The 17,500-nt window shown below is 41.1% G+C and overlaps 1 protein-coding gene across 1 annotated transcript in view; it reads left to right on the top strand.

Annotated features, from left to right (window-relative positions):
* Positions 1-17,500, top strand: part of LOC101852740 — a gene marked incomplete in the record, with an annotated part of 243,635 nt that overhangs the window by 56,293 nt on the left and 169,842 nt on the right. Inside the window, 1 exon segment of the mRNA XM_035973518.1 lies at positions 11,692-12,243. Coding sequence (XP_035829411.1) covers positions 12,147-12,243 — 97 coding nt within the window.

Here is a 17,500-nt window from a genome sequence, read left to right as displayed (position 1 = left end):
AAGACGATATGCAAATCACACTATGATCATAATATGAAGAATTCTCAGCCAAAACACATCAAAGAAAGAAAACATCAGAATCGTTTTGAGCATGCGAAATAACTTCTTTCTCAAAGCGGCCCCCAAACAAACACTTGATTTGTCAAAGGCTTAGACTAGCTGTTATTCTTCCGTAGACCCTTCAGCACTCAAATGCTTGCTGTACGATCAAACCTATCCTCAAATCAGGGGATACTTCAGTAAAGTGCGTATCAAAGCGACACGAGAAGACATCAATTATCCAGTCTTACGAACATTGTTAAGTGTGCCCAAATGTCGCTGCGACCAGGACCAATTTTGTTGTTTTAGCCACCGTCTCGAAGGATTTGTTTTGGGCTCTTCAGAGCATTTCAATTTGTCGCCAATTATCTTTAAGTCGGAAAATCAATTGTGTTAATGTGATTATGAGTTCAGAGGAAGCTTTTTACAGTTTTACATTTCATTCGCGTTGGCAGGTTATATTAATCAGCTAATAGGAAGACTCCCAATTCCATTGCTTTTTTTGAAAGTCTGGTTTGGATTTTTGAAGGATTTGTTAGAACGTACGAGACTATAGATGTAGTTCCACGGGAGGTAATACATCTTAAAAGCTGTAACATTTTCAAATTTACTCTGAATAAAATGGCTCTGAACAATACTCTATGAATCTCTGTCTGTCTGTCTGTCAGTCTGTCTGTCTGCCTGTCTGTCTGTCTGCCTGTCTGTCTGTCTGTCTGTCTGTCTGTCTGTCTGTCTGTCTGTCTGTCTCTCTCTGTCACCGTCTCTCCCCCTCCTCCACTCTCACTCTGTCTGTCTGTCTTACTGTCTGCCTGTCTGTCTGTCTGTCTGCATATATGCAGTGTATAAGAAATGTCAACTTTATTTGCATTCATACTCTGCATTTGATTGGAGATAGAAACCATGAAAAATTAAGGAGGGGAAAAAGAGACCTGGGATGAAATCAGTTTTCTCTTGCGCGGGACTTTCTTGTTCGTTAAAGAGAGAGAGAGAGAGAACGAGAAAGAGACAGAGAAAGAGAGAGAGAGAGAGAGAGAGAGAGAGAGAGAGAGAGAGAGAGAGAGAGAGAAAGAGAGATATGTAGACCAAATTCTTTGAAGATAACTTAAGACAGGGAACTACTAGTCAGCCCAAAGAAGCAATGCAACCCAAAAGAAAAAAAAAATTAAAAAATGTAGCAAACTAAATAGAACTTGATCCTTACTAAACAAATCTCTTAACCCCCCAAAAATCTGACGAAAAGGCAGGACTATGCGATACAAAAAGTAACAAAAACACGCAATCTTCTAAACGGAACAAATAAACCGAGGCAAGAGTGGAATGGTGAGCACTGGGCAGACCCTTTCTTGTTTGCCCTCAGACAAAGGCTTCTTAAGTACCGCACAGAGGTGAACTAGTTGTCTCGAGAGGGTCTGATATTTAGAACCGGATGTCCGATCTTCGGATGTGGCGTAGACGGGAGGCGAAATTTTCTCATGGAGTGCGACCTGTGACTTTCTATTGTCTGTAATGTTAAACGGGGCTGCGCATAATTGTTTAGACGCTTAAGATCGGTTGTCCTACTATTTTACTCCCTCAGGCTTAGATTTCTTTGCTATCAGTTTTAGAACGATTATTCGCTATCCTGAATTACCACCCACATAGTAAACACACTCTCCTTCTCTCTCTCCCCCCCCTCTCTCTCTATCTCTCTCTCTCTCTCTCTCTCTCTCTCTCTCTCTCTCTCTCTCACTTCATTTCTCTCTCTGTGTGATCTCATTTTCTGATTTATTGTATCTCTTCCTCTCTATTTCTACCCCCATCCCCTTTTTCCTCTTTATCTCTCTCTCACACCGTTCGCCCCTCCTCCTGACTATCGTTCATTTTTTTTGTAACAGTGTTTCTAGGTTCTCTCCCCTCCCCTCTAGAGTTCACAGATTTCTGTCTAATATCCACCCCTTCAGTCTTCTACAACTTTTCTGTCAATTTAATCTCTCGCTGGGGTTATTTTTTGGCACCTTTATGGGTATTTGTGTTGCAAATGCCGTAAAATGTCTAGATCTAACTAAAACAAACAACAACAAAACTTGTCTCCTCCCCGTACAACCACCCATTTTCTACCCCTTCCTTGTACTTTCATCCCTTATCCACCCCTTCCTCCAACTTTCATCCCTTATCCACCCCTTCCTCCAACTTTCATCCCTTTTCCACCCCTTTCCTACCCCTCCCCGTAACCATACCCCCTTTTTCACCCCCTCCCCTCTCCAGCCCACTGTCACTCACCCATACACACAAACATACAACCTGGTTCTTCAGTAAACGTCTAGAGTAAACACATTTAGCGTAGTCCTTTCATGTTTACCCGTGATCGCCTTAGGTGGCTGTGGACGCGTATTGTCTTGTTTATCCTTTTGCATCCATGTATGAATGTGTGCGTGCCTGTTCGCGATAAATCGTTTGTTTGTACATCAATGTGTGGGTGTCTCTGATTATGTGTTTACTTCTGGGGCTGGCACATGTGTCTCCCAGCTTGCAAAGATCGGGGATTTTAAAAAAAAATAGAAGGCCAGGGAAAAAACAACAACTGAAAGAAAGGGGGAAGGGTTTAATTTGATTATTTGCCAATAAAGACTGATAAATAGGCTCTCACCCACGTTTCTTTGCCATTACGAGTGACTTCTCCTTTCACGGGCAATAAGTTTACCGGACAAAGATTGTGTAAAAACTTCAAGTGAGCCATATCCAAGGACAAGAACACCATCATGGGCGAGATCAAAGCTACGATTTTGGTTGTTGTTGTTATCGTCGTCGTCGTCGTCATTGTTATTGTGGCTGTTGTTGCTGCTGCTGCTGCTGCTGCTTTAGAATGCGAATGAACAGTTTGCTTCAACGCCAACGTTTATGGAAAGTACAAACATTTGATAAAAGTATTTTTTTAAATATCAAAACTTTAATTGAGCTTTTCTCAGAACGCAGCTTATTATATAGAAACTGGTAAGCTTTTTATTTCGGTAATAATTATGCTTTTAAGTAAACGACTTCTCTGTTATAAATAAAAACGTATCCGCCAATACTCAAGAATAAACAACTGTTTACAGGGAAACAGCTCAGGCCGCGAGACATTTGCTGGGGATTAATACTCTATTCTTCCTGCTTACTCACTCACACCAGTTTGTGTTGAAGATCTTCCTCGCAAAGCGATGGGAGAGCGCGTAAGTGTTTGGATACCACTTACGCTTTTTCATCATGTTCTTCTTTCTTTCTTTCTTTCTTTCTTTCTTTCTTTCTTTCTTTCTTTCTTTCTTTCTTTCTTTCTTTCCATGTTTCTTTATTTCTTGCTGCCGATTGCTTAGTTGAGGGAGATTACTCGAGTGGTTGTTTTGAAGCTCTTACTTTTGAAAACTCTCCTAATTCTCCTAGATTGAAGATGGGTATGGTAAACGTAGAGAACACAGCCTAAACACTCCACCCCTTTTCCAACCCTGACACATGCACAAACATAGAAAAATCCTAATATACATGTACAAATACATACAAACATGTAAAGGCATAAAACAAAATGAGGGCCAGTTTTTTCGGTAAGGGGGGGGGGGGGGAAGGGGAGCAGACAGACAGAAGAGAGACGGGTATAGATAGATAGATAGATAGTTAGATAGAGAAAGATAGAGAGATAGGTAGCGAAAGAGAGGCAAAGGGATAAAAAGAGATAAATGAAAAGAGAGAGAGAGAGAGAGAGAGAGAGAGAGAGAGAGAGAGAGAGAGAGAGAGAGAGAGAGAGAGAGACGGGGGGGGGGTGAGGGAGCGAGGGCAAGAGACCGAGAAAGAGTGCGCGCGAGAGAGGACGAGAGAGAGAGAGCGAAAGAGAGAGAGAGCGAGAGAGAGAGAGCGAGAGAGAGAGAGCGAGAGAGAGAGAGCGAGCGAGAGAGAGAGAGAGAGCGGGAGAGTGAGTGAGAGTGAGAGATAGAGAGTGAGTGAGTGAGTGAGTGAGTGAAAGAGTGAGAGAGAGCGAGAAAGAGAAAGAGAGATAAAGAGGGGAGAGAGAGAAGAATATGGAAGAATAGGGACGCTGTTTACACACATGGACAGATGGTGCTCATATTTCAATTTCCCTAATTGCTTGGACATGCTGATCTGTTTACTCAACATTCATGTCTTGGCATAGTACTCCCCATAGAAGTCAGGCCTGACAGGTCATCTAAGGTCAGTGACCAGTCTCCAGATTGTGATTATATCTAGGCTTAGGGGAGACTAAAAACGGTTTAAACATTGAACGTGCTTTGCTCGTAAATGTCTGCGTCTGTCTCCCTTTACGGAGACAGATGTTCGGACGGATGGACGACAGACAGGCATATATAGACTGATGTAGAAATGATTCGAAATAATTCACATGGACAGACATCAGTGAGCGAGGATAAATAGATGGACGCATGCATAGGTGGATAGGTGGGTGGATGGACAAGAAGATAGATGAATGCTGAAAGTGAATTAAAACTCTCGGAAGCGAAATTGACACACACACACACACACACACACACACACACACACACACACACACACACACACACAGCGCGCGCGCGCACGCACACACACACGCACACAGAAAGAGAGGGAGGGAGGGTGAGGGAAAGGGAGAGGGAGAGGGAGAGAGAGAGAGAGACAGAGAGAGAGACACAGATAGAGAGAGAGAAAGAGAGAGAGAGAGAGAGAGAGAGAGAGAGAGAGAGAGAGAGAGAGAGATAGGTTTCAGATTTCAATGCCCTTTAGCATTTGCGGATTTTGAGCTTGAAATGAAATAATGCAGTGCCGTAACAAACTGTCACTATGTTTCGTGTTGACCTGTCCTTTTTCCTTTTTCATCGGTAATTGTCAAATTTATCGTCTATCGTCCTTATCTCTCATTCTTTTTTACGTTTATTACTCTCTTGTAACACTTCTAATCCTCGGCAAGTATATGAGCTTGTTGTGTTGCAAGTGCTATAAAACTCTTGCTAAAACAGTTGGTGATTTACGGGGGCTCTGGTGTGGTTTGCTCCTTCTTTTCTATCAAACATCTGTCTTCTTTATCTCTCCTCCTTCTTTTGTGCGTATGTTGCTCTCTTGTAACACCTAATGTATTCTTAGGCACTTATATTATGACCTTATTGTGTTGCAAGTGCCGTGAAACTCTTACTAAAACTAAACATTCTTGGGGGAATCTATGGACAAGAATAACCTTTGTTGAAGAAAAAAAGTCGTGTCGGAGAGGGATTCTTATCATTACCCAGCTACCCACGAGAGTGTACGTAAATTCCAAACTTAATACTATTGTCACGTCACTGATCAAATACTTTATGTGTATCATTTTCTTGGCGTTAAGAGAAGATCGAATCCATATTCTGAAAACAATGGGTCCTCATTAGTAGGACATTGTCCTGCCTTCACCTGATAGAGTAGGACAGCCATATTTTTTTACTGCCCAAGGCCAAGCTCCGAGATGAGACTATTAACATCAAACGTCTCTAGACACGAAGCCAAACAAGATACGGAAACATAGTATATTGGTGGGTGTATATAATGCCAACGATGCTCGTGCGACAGGAATGCTGTTCATTTCTTCTTCTTTTTTTCATGCGATATCATGCGTGGTAGAGTAGAGCGAAAAGAAAGGTGCAACTTCCCGTAAGAAAGGGAAGATACGATAAGATACCAGATATTGTTGGTAGGCGATTAGTTTTATATACAACACCATTTTGATGGAAAAATGGATTAGGATCCTGACTATACTTTCTTTAATACAGTGTGTGTGTGTGTGTGTGTGTGTGTGTGGGAGGGGGTGGGGTGGAGGTGATACGGAATTTTCCCAGAATTCGTTACCGCCCAACAACGTTTGATTGAAGGCGGGTGTTTCCCAAGGACACAACATCGGGTCGCAGATGGGATTCGAACCGACGACCTAACGATTCGGAGTCCGGGAGCCTAACTACTGGCCACCGACATTTGCGTGGTGGTGTCTTTTTTACGCTACAACATAATGCCGCATTATATCAAATTAACGTGTCCTTACTTCAGCAGCCCATTGAAAGCTGTCAGAAGGGCGGAACAGCTGTCAAAAGCAGTGTTTTTCCCCCTGACTTCGATCGCGTGCCACGTCAGATTTGGGACAAACGTGACAAAAATGATAGCCGTGCTAAATCGGCCAATGGTAAACTGCAGGAAGTATGACATACATTATATCATTATCGAACACTTAAACGCAATCCGAAAAAAAAACCCCAGAAGAAAATAATTGTCTGAAGGTCATGAAGGATATTGTAATTTTGTAACAATAATTTTGTGTTGTCTACCGTTTCAGATTGAAAAAAAGAGCAGGTGAACAGTGAACGTTTTGGGGAATTAAAAATACTTTTAGATTAAAAAAAAGGAATTCTATATTTGTCATCCTTCTTTTTGTGTTTGTTTCTGTCTTGTAATACCTATAACCTTCCCCACTTATATACCGTATTGTGTTGTGAGGGCGTAAAATATTTACTAAAACAAAACAAAATTGTATATCAAATGAAATGCATAATAGTACATATTATATTTTACAATTCTGTGAACACCAACCCTCCTTCCTCTCTCTCTCTCTTTCTCTCTCTCTCTCTCTGTCTCTCTCTCTCTCTCTCTCTCTCTCTCTCTCTCTCTCTCTCTCTCTCTCTCCTTTTCCTATGTTTTCCTTTTTTCTGTATCAATTGAACTGCTTGAGGGTGTTTAGTTTTATTAGAGGTTTTACGGCGCTCGCAACTGCATAAGGACGTATAAATAAGCGCCAGAAGATTAGAAGTGTTACAAGAGAGTAACAAAAATAAAAAAGAAGAAGGGAGATAAGGACGATAGGTGTTTGATAAAGCAAACCACACCACAGCTCCCGCTAACCACCCACACTTGAGGGTGAATGAGTCTGCAGACACCAGTACATTAGCACTCCTACGAGGAGATAGAGTAGTTATTAAAGGCTATTACGTGGGCGTGACTTTGATCAAGGAGATAGTATGATATGAGCATTTTAGGTTTCTACCAATGTTAATGTTATGATGTTTCTGAACTTATGTTTTTTATTTTAACCTTCTTTTCCTCCGCCTCCTTTGGAGAGCAAACAGAGTGGTATGGGATCCTCAAGTGTTTTGTTATTCAAATGGTATTTGACAGAGAGAATACAAGGAGCAAACTTTGTGGTGACGGCTGTTGCAAAAGTGGCTTTCAACCTAATACGTCAACATAATTTGTGTACAGATGTTTTCTTTTAAATACCCCCCCCCCCCCCCCCGCCCCCAATCCAAAACCACACACGCACACACATATACACATACTTTTTTTCTTTGGAAAGTTCTTTGAAACATTTTGACATGTTTATTCTAAGCTATCCCGATTTCGCTTTCAGCTGAGTACACTTGGTGCTTACTTGCAATAAATATGTATATCGTTTCTCACATTCCTTACAAAAAGTGTTAATAACAAGGCGATAAATGATAGTGCAAACGAAAATAAGCAAATAGAAACTCTTCCCCGGTCAGAAAATTTTCGAGTACGTGCTAAGCCACCGACTTCGCACACTGTTTCCCATCAATGCCAAGAAATCCCTCACAATGTGGGCGCGTTGCCCAGCGACGTCTTACCGCCGGCCACGCCTTTCCCTCCTGACCTGCGAGAAATGTGACGAGTGAGTCGCAGAATTGATGGTCCTCCGAACGAGTGAGCGGCAAGCCTTCGGTGCCTCCTCGTTTTGGTCCACTGAGAATGTTGCCACCATGCCAGCCAAGACCAGTACGGAGCCAAAAGCGATACCTGAAACCGAGGATACAATACGTAGATAGAAGAAGACCTGAAAACTTCCAGATGACAGAGGAATGCGTGGAGAAAAGCGAGCAATTTGAAAGGATAAGCAGCTTTTTAACGCAAATTATCTTGAAAGGTCAGAAACTACCAGGACTGGAAGAGCTTCAGATGTTTAATGACCACAGCAGTATTCTAGCTTCTCATCTGGTGTCTTGGCACGGCCCATTACTTCTCGGTATAAAGCGAGTCTCGTAGGAATAGATGTCCCGTTTATGTATCATGTACTTACCTAAATGACATTCCGTTTTTTATAGTGTAAAGAACATAGTTAGGAAAGGATGTATTAACATTTTGGGTAGTAGGTATGGTAAGGTACTTTTAGGGTATCACACCCTCTCACAATGGTTTGATTATTTATTAGCTCTGCTGGACGAGAACAGCATGCAACGAGAGTTATTTGTTTGTAGTTAGACAGAACTAGTCTCGTTTCCTAGTGGAAAAAAGGCCTGTTACGCAAAAAAGATGAAGGGTTACGGGTAGGAGAACGGGACGAGGCTTTAAACATCACAGGCAACCAAGTGTCTTCCATTTACGTTCTCCTTACAATCTGCTGGCCTGAAACACATAACCTATTCCTAACCAAGACCCGCGATGGGAAGCAAGTATGACTCGTGTGCTGAAAGTGGCTATCCGATAGCTGAGTTGGTGTCATGCTGGGCTATGGTGCAGATGACCGTGGTCAAATCCCCAAAGAGCAGGGTTTTTTTAACATCGGTTGTTTAGACAGTTTTCAGGGCTATCCACCTCAATATCACGCTCATGTCAGAGACAGACGTTTACATTCAGCGATCTTTCTACTCAGTGTTGAAAGAGGTGTGATATCCACCATACCATACGTTAAAGGTAGTTCCAATGTGCTATAACTACTGAAATAGGATATTCTTTTTCATCAAAAGTAAGATTACCAAAATGACAGTTTGCCACTGTACAAAATTTAGCCGTATAAAGCCACAAAGTATTTATCAAAATCAAAGGATTTATACATATGCGCGCATCGAATGAATAATATAACAAGATAACCGGACAAAACAAATGTATACAACTTGGCTAGTAATTTAGATTTTTCGAAGGATATTCGTTTCACTTGCGTGTCTCGTACATTAAATGCAAATGCCCTGTGGTGGGAATAACATTGACGAGGCAGATACGTCGCGAAAGACATGGAGGCACGTGATACAGTCTGACGGCGGGCAAGGTCCCACAGCGCGTGCGGTCAGGTCAGCGAGTGATATCTGTAAATCATCCCAGACTGACGATAGTCACGTTTCGCCTCCAGTTCTCCAGGGTTTGGGGTGGATGGGAAGAGTAACGACAAGGGAGTGCAATGCGGATGTGAAGGGATGTACCCTGCGGGCGGCGGGCAGGATTAGGAGCCGTCAGACATGAGTTCCGCACGGGTAGATAATTGGGTAAAAGTAGCCTACCCTCCAAGTTTAGTTTTAGTTTTAGTACGAGGTTTACTGCACTTGCAACACAATACGGTCATAATAAGTGCCGAAGAATAGATGTGTTACAAGAGAGTAACAAACACAAAAAAGAAGGAGGCGAGATATGGACGATAGTTGTTTGATAGGAAAGAAGGAGCAAACCACACCAGAGCACCCATCAACCACCTACTTTATACACTCCACGTTTAGAGCTGGAGACACAGCCCATGTTAATATGGCCAGGGCCCAGAGATGAGCCACTTTTATGGTATCCTGCAGCACTGCCCGCGCTTTACAATCCTAAGAGCATGTGCATGGTAATAAGTTAAAGCGCTGGAGACAAAACTGTGAGCCGGCCTGGAGGAGCTGAAACATAATTATTAATTGCTCAGTTTGTGCTCCCCACCTGATTTGCTGTCTGACTGTCATCGTGAACGGTACAAATAAAATCCCCCCCCCCCCCAATTCTTCCTTCCAATGTCTTTGCGCACCACGGCGAACACTGGCCGCTGTTTCCGGTAAGACAGAGCTTCATCCCACCTTGACCCCCCCCCCCCCCCCCCTGCAATAACCCAGGATATTTTGTACTAGATCTGAGTCACGTAGTTCAAAATATAGAGCTTTATTTGATTTTTACAGATAGTTGTATCCTAATATAAAGTGCATGGTGTAACAACATGCACAAACAAAGTACAAATCACCGAAATTGAGTTGTTGGGAAAGTATTTTTTCTGTTCTGAACTCCCCTAACTTGGTACTTTACAAGCATCTATATGACCTTAGTGCAGAATGAAAAACGACGCTACACATTTCCAATAATCAATGTTGAACGCTTTTAAAGTAGTTCAGAGACAATGATATTATTATAATATTAACTGAGTGACGTTTAATGCACATGGAGCTGTCACTAGAAAGTAATTGTGCATCATGAGGGGTATGAAAAGATCTTTCGTTTATTGCTAACTATGTCTGCTTGCCGCGGGCTCTGTCAAATAAAATCCAGCCCACCTTGGAAATATGACCTGTTCTTTCTAGTTTGGTTTTGAACTCGTTCCAAAAAGTCCTCGAAACAAAGCCGTTGATGCAAGTACAAAAACTCATGTATACAAGCACGCAATCACAATCGAATAGAACATCTAAGAATACGTTTCAAGTTATCTAATAATATTGAGAGGGAAGTATAATGGAATTGAAAGAAAGATCAAAAGGAAAGTGATCAATAAATAAAACAGAAGGAGAGAGAGAGAACAAGAGAGAGAAAGGAGAGAGAGAGAGAGAGAGAGAGAGAGAGAGAGAGAGAGAGAGGGGGGGGCAGAGAGAGAAAGAAAGAGAGAGAGAGAGAAAGTGTGTGAGTTTGTATTTGTTTGTGTGTGCATTTGTGTGCTCGTGTGTGAGAGAGAGAGAGAGAAAAAGTGTGAGATCGAGAGGGAGAGAGGGAAAGAGAGGGAGAAAGAGAGGGAGAGAGAGAAAGTGAGAGAAAGAAAGAGAGAGATAGATAGATAGAGAGAGAGAGAGAGAGAGAGAGAGAGAGAGAGAGAGAGAGAGAGAGAGAGAGAGAGAGAGAGAGAGCAGTCAGAAACTAGACTTATGCTGACGTGGTCACCAACCTTGAATATACTCTATCTGGGAAAATAATTGGCTGTATTCGTGTTTATTGGCATGTCTATCGTTCAATATTTTTTTTTCTTTTTCAATATTCATTAGCTTTTACTCTATATCTCCATTCAAGCTCCCTACCCACACTCATCTGGTTTATCTGCGATATCCTGTTCCAGGAGACATGATCTTCACAACAGCACTTTTCTCTTTATCATGCAGCTTGGGCAAAAAAAAGGGATGCCTTTTTCTACAATGTACCACACCCCTGTGACTTCCGTGTATTTTTTCTTCCTACATAATTATAGTGTGCACTTCATAAGTTCAATAAACGTGTCTGAAATAAGGCACGTTCACACCACCTTCCGCAACAAGCTTCGTCTTTTCCATAAGTGTATGAGTGATTTATTCTCGTGACCATGGCTGAAAAATCATATCCAAACAAAAAGACTCGAAACATTGATGAATCCATTAAAGGTTTTAATAATTCTACCTTCTTAAACGCCATTCCTCTCTTTGGGTTTATCCCAAAAACGTCTCTACAAATTGAATCGAAATCAGCATGCCATTATCTCCCCCATTCCTCTTGTTTCATTGATTAAAAATAAACACCTCGTACATCACAAGCTGAACGAGCTTTTTGTACGTGAACCACCCACGATTGGAAGAAACATTATTCTTTCTTTGGTAAATCATTCGCCTTTGTTTCCTTCAGCAAGTTATTACATGTTATGAAGCAGCAAATCTTTTGTTTCTGAGAAGCCATGCAACTGTTTCGCATTTTTCTTTCTTTTTTCAGAGGTGTTGAACGTGTACGGAAGCTCCGAACCCTGGACTTTCCGTCCTCCCCTCTGTAGAGACGTGCGCCGCTTAATTGGCGACATTGTTGTGGAGTATTTGTGGTCAACACCATCACAACGGACAGAGCGGCGGTGTCCTGCTGGATCAAAGGTCACTGACCTTTCGGATTGATTGTCTCTCTTCATTTGCGAGGAGGTCGTCTCTGAAGGTGGTCTCGATGCTCGTAATTCAACTGAACGTGTGATCAATGGGAGAGGTGTTCTGGGATACTACGATGTGTTTGGACCGGTTATTTCTTTGAAAAGACGAGGACGTGCATTGTTTTTCGGAGACTAGTATGTGCTTCACTTACACTTTGTGAATGTGACAGAAGACTAGCATGCTTTCTTGTTATCATGCCACTGTGTTAGATGCAATGTGCCCCTGTCGGCGTGATGTGAACATTCGCACACAATGGGAGTGACTGATGAATTAGGTCGGGGTCAGGGCACGCAGGCGACCTTCACCTTTTCCTTGTTTGGATTACTTCTGCTGGCCATCATGTCTGCTGGTGAGTATTGTGACGTCACAACTTAACCCCCTATGGTTAATTAATTCTATGTTCTCCTACTGAATCATAATCTAAGAGATGAATGTGAATGTTCTGAATCCTAACTTAAGTCACGTATACGTAGAAATTTTTCCCCTGACTCTTAGGTTCTTTCCCCAGTTCACATTTACCAAATGCATGAGCAAACTTCAGTACGTGACATTGCACTTTTAAATGTACATTTCACAAAATCTGCATTAATGAAATTAAGTAACCTATCAATACAAATAATCTATACAATTTATTGTTCAGTTTCATCTCTTTTTCCATGAACATTATCATAAGCTACAATGGGGTGTAGGCACGAACATGGTAAGACAAACGTATTCTGATGATAAAACCCCACCAACAAAAACCGTTATTGCAATAATAGGGCAAGATGGAAGTGGTGGAATCTGGGATACATTTTGCTTTCCTATAAACAATTCTGTAATATATTCTAGCTCACAACCACATGCATGCATTAGACATAGTTTAAGAATAAACAATACTAGTCGGAAAGATCAATAGGATGATTTTTTGGGGGGTCTTTTTTGTCATATGCATTGACTTACACATCTGTAATCGTAAACACTTCACTGCCTTATCTGCTCTGCAACTCGCAATCTAACATGATAGAAACACTTAGAAGATGACTGTCTCAAGGTAGGTTTTTGCAACTGTCAAGAGTACCGCGCATAAAATGAATATTAGAACATACCAGTAATTGATTTCTCGATGGCGTGAATAGTTCAGAAAAGGCCCTCCGTGGTGGCCTTTTCCTCCAAAGGAAAAGTCGCAGAAGGCATACAAAAACGGCAAAATAATTAATCAAGAATTATACAGGCGTGCAGTAATTGTAAAATTAAAAGTTGAAATAAAACCGCAAAAAACCAAAACAGCAGAATTTAAAAAAATAATAAAAAGCCTCAATGACGTGTTTCCATTGATCTTTGCTAGCTTCCTTGTTTCAACTCGATAAGTATGCTTTCATCAAGACCCTATCAATATCAGCGTTGGAGAAGTTGATTGCTCTCTCTGTTTGGTCGCTGTTCTTTCGCAGCACCTCACTGATCTCCAACAATAGAGTCTTGTCTCCTAGCTTAGGGAAAACAGAAATCGACTGAACTGGAACCCGCCTAATGAATTGTTAATCGAAACAGATTGTTTTTTACAACACAGGGAATTCTGGGCGCCCACGTCGCTGGCATTGGAGCACGTTTGTGCTATAACCCTAGAGCAGTTGTTGGGGAGACTCGCCGAACGGTCCATGTGATGTCGGTTTATATTACAGTTATTCACCTGCTTGGAGATCACTATTCTATTTTAAAATTATTACTCCTAAGACGTTTTTGTTTGACGCACATGCCTGGTTAGAGAAAACAAATAACATTATCACTTCACGTTTATAAATTATTTTATAGGAAAGAAATGTAAGCAATTGTGCCGAATGAATGTTTTAGAGCAAACTGAAGCTTAATGACCCCGTTGTGATAATAGAAACAGTTCAATGACGTTGAATAGAATAAAAACAAGTAAGTTTGTGTAACGAATCATGTGGATCTGAAATATTGATCTCTGGCCTTCCAGCACGGGTTTTCTGTTACCAGAAAGTGATTAGTGTAAAAAGGTTGTGGTGTAATTTGGATCAAGTTCAAATTGTTACACCGACATTTTTATAGACCGATTACACTAGCAATACAAAAACATTGCATATAAACAATATAATAATATGAATACCCTTTTATAAGTTGGGTGGGGGGAAGGGAGTGGCATGAGCAAGGTACAGATGACAAAGTAACAGAGCTAGATGCTCTGCAATCAGTTGATATCCTATTTTTGTACTGCTGACTGTTATGGAAGTCCCTAAATACGATAATAAAACAGTTTGTTGCAGTCTCAGATATTTTGACCATATAATATTTCAAATAACTGAGCTGTACTCCTTGAAGTTCTTCTATTTGCAATTGGCTCCACACATTATGTACAGTTACACGATTTAGTTTCTTCTGCTTTTCTTTCAGAAAGCTAACAGTTGCTTATTTCCTTTTATATGCTTTTTATATACATTATTAAAATATTTGATTTTGGTCGCTCCAATTGAAATCCGCTCAGGGCAAAAATACCTCCTTTTGTATTGCTTGCATTAATTTCTGACTGTATATATAACACGGAGAAGTTTTGTATAGTGAGAGTGTGGTGTCAACACTTACAGCATGAACATATGTTCCTAACATTGTAAATTGTATATTCATGCGAAGATAACGCGATGTTTCAGATTATATTGGTCTAAGGAATGATGGATTGAGTGACTATGAACATTTTAATTGCTTTTCATCATGTTAAAGTATGCCTATTTGTATGTCTTTGACACCCATAGTCTTTTAAAAAAGAGAAAAACGTTTTTATTACTGGGTCAGGATTTAAAAAAAAAAAAAATTTGTTTGGTCGTTAGCCTGTAGAAGTGCCAGGCAAAGTTTCGTGGGTATAGGTAATTTTGTCAATGAGCTAGACATTTTTTTAACGCTGTCAGAGGGAAATGAACCAGCAATAGTTACTGCCTCTGATTTTGAAGACGTCGGTGTGTTCTTTTTACACAGTGTAGCAGCCCTTTCGTGGATTATTATTTTCTTTGTGCTTTTTTGTGATGGTGTAAGGCGAAACCCGTATTTTGTGATTGTGAAGGGCTAGACAGCAATACACTAAAGCAATGGAGATCAAGAGAGGAGTTCATCAGGGCAGACTTAATCTAAATCAATATAGATCTAGAAGCCAGGTATGACTGTGAAAGGCTAAACAGCAATGTAGATGTAAAATGCGTCCGCGGCGTCGACCCCTAGCAAAGCCGGGTACTCGTATAATATAATATAATATAATATAATATAATATAATATAATATAATATAATATAATATGATAACAAGGATTAGATTTATTTTTTCAATAGCAACATACTATACTTTTTTTGCAGTCCCTTTATGTAAACACAAATGGGAGTGTGATAGTTGACAAGTTATCTTACACACACACACACACACACACACACACACACACACACACACACACACACACACACACACACACACACACACACACACACAAACACACACTCACACACTTGCACCCTCACTCTCTCACAAACACACACTCACAAACACGCGCACACACATACACACGCACACACGAACATGAAGCATATTTTTAACAATACGATATATAATTATTAGCTTATTCGTGGATGCTTGTTCCAATATCAACCGACCGTAATGTTCGTCTCAAGTCCCCTGATCTCCTGAGGACAATGCTCGCTAACCAGGGAGGCTTCTATTATTAAAGTAACCCACATTAATATTATTACTATGCCGTTGTGTAACTGGCCAGGGCTATCACGTTGGGGGGTGGGGGGTGGGGGATGGAACTAAGGTGTAGGTGTCCAGTGGAGGGAACTGGTCTCTGTGATAACAGCGCCCTCTCTTGCCTCCCGGTCTAGCGGTTAGATAATTCAATTTGGCTTGTTACTTTCAGTTCAGTTGAGACTAGTTCTGAAGTGTGAATTATGGATAAGGCGTAGCCTAGTTGGGCACGGAGAGGTTTTCGATGTTAATGTCCTTAACGTCACTCTCGGCCAGCTGTCTCTTCCTTGTTGATAGTTATTTAAGTTGGTACGTAATAGATAGATATATAGATAGACAGATAGATAGATAGATAGATAGATAGATAGATAGATAGGGGGCTCTCGTGGCCTAGAGATTAAGGTGTTGGCCTCTCATTCAAAGGTCCCGGGTTCGAATCCGGGTAGCAACGGAAAATGTTTCTTCTCTAAAATCGTCCTCTTTCACCTCCTCTCCTGCTCTCCAACAATGTTCTGTTGTCTGCTTTCGTCTCCAGTTTATGTTCCCGCCCCTCATATCCTTTGCTCCCTCCTCTGGGCGCCTGATACTCCTTGGCTTCTTCTTACTGTTTGTCTTTCGGTCACACCCCTGATGTTCTTGTAGGAAATATCTACACCGAGCCTTCTCGGACAAGGGCAAAAAATCATTGAGGTTCCGTGAGCTAGTTGCGCACCTTAAAGATCCCTTGGTGGTCTACATCGATAAGAGTAGGCTGTGGCAGCCACCCGGGCAAAGTTCAAAATTTCTTACCAACTAAAAGTATCATATGGCCTTATGCAGTTGCGAGAGCTGTAAAACACTTACAAATTTTTAAAATAAGATAGATAGATAGATAGATAGATAGATAGATAGATAGATAGATAGATAGATAGAAATATAGATAGATAGATTTAGGTTTAAACATGATAGCAAGTATTAAGTTGATATATGTGAAGGTATGTAGAAGGGTAGTGTGATAGGGAAATTGTAGCTCCCTGTAAGAACTTCTTGCACTCAGTTTGTAAAAAAAAAAAACGAAAATCGAAACAAAATGCTGCAATACACGTGACACTTTCTCGCGTGCATCGAATTGGTCGCAGAACTTAAAATGCTCCCCAAAGGCAGCCGTTTTAACGAAAAAGCAGGGGATTATTTTTTAACTACAACAGATAGTCATTTTTTGTGGGGGGTTTTTGTGTTTTGTTTTTACTTTTTGTTTCCTTATTTGTAGAGTTCGGATTTATGCGAGCGAAACAGATCGACTCCTGGAGAGGGTGGGGGAAAATTCGTATTATAAATTATAATCTTTTGATTTGACAGACATTGGATCATTACGCGTAGGGTGAGGATTACTTAAATATACCCAAGCGTTTAAAATGTCTGCCTGCACTGCAGAAACGTCGAAGTATTGATTAGCCTTTTTTTAGCACTTTCTTTGGAATGATACGTTTCGGTTTATGTGTTCTTGCTGAATACATGCATATTTTTTAAAACATGCTCTTCTACAAACTTGAGTATGATATTGCAACTGCCTTCTTTTGTTTGACATTTAAGGTTAGAAGGTGCGGTGCTCTTCGTGCTTGGGGGTAGTCTCCGAAAATATCTGTTGGGTAAATCATTTCTGTGTAGGCTTTCCTTCGTTGCATCCACCCCCGCAATTCCTGTTTCTGTAGGCTTCTTTTTCGGCTCTCTCTCTCTCTCTCTCTCTCTCTCTCTCTCTCTCTCTCTCTCTCTCTCTCTCTCTCTCTCTCTCTCTCTCTCTCGCTCTCTTGATCTTTGTCTGTCTGTCTGTCTGTCTGTCTATCTGTCTCTCTCTCCCTCTCTCCCTCTTTCTCTCCCCCCCCCTCTCTCTCTCCCTCTCTCTCTCTC

This window comes from Aplysia californica, unplaced genomic scaffold (assembly GCF_000002075.1).
Source record: "Aplysia californica isolate F4 #8 unplaced genomic scaffold, AplCal3.0 scaffold00002, whole genome shotgun sequence".
NCBI classification, from domain to species: Eukaryota; Metazoa; Mollusca; class Gastropoda; order Aplysiida; family Aplysiidae; genus Aplysia; species Aplysia californica.
The sequence above is the reverse complement of the archived record's forward strand: the minus strand, read 5'-3'. Positions and strand labels throughout refer to the sequence as shown.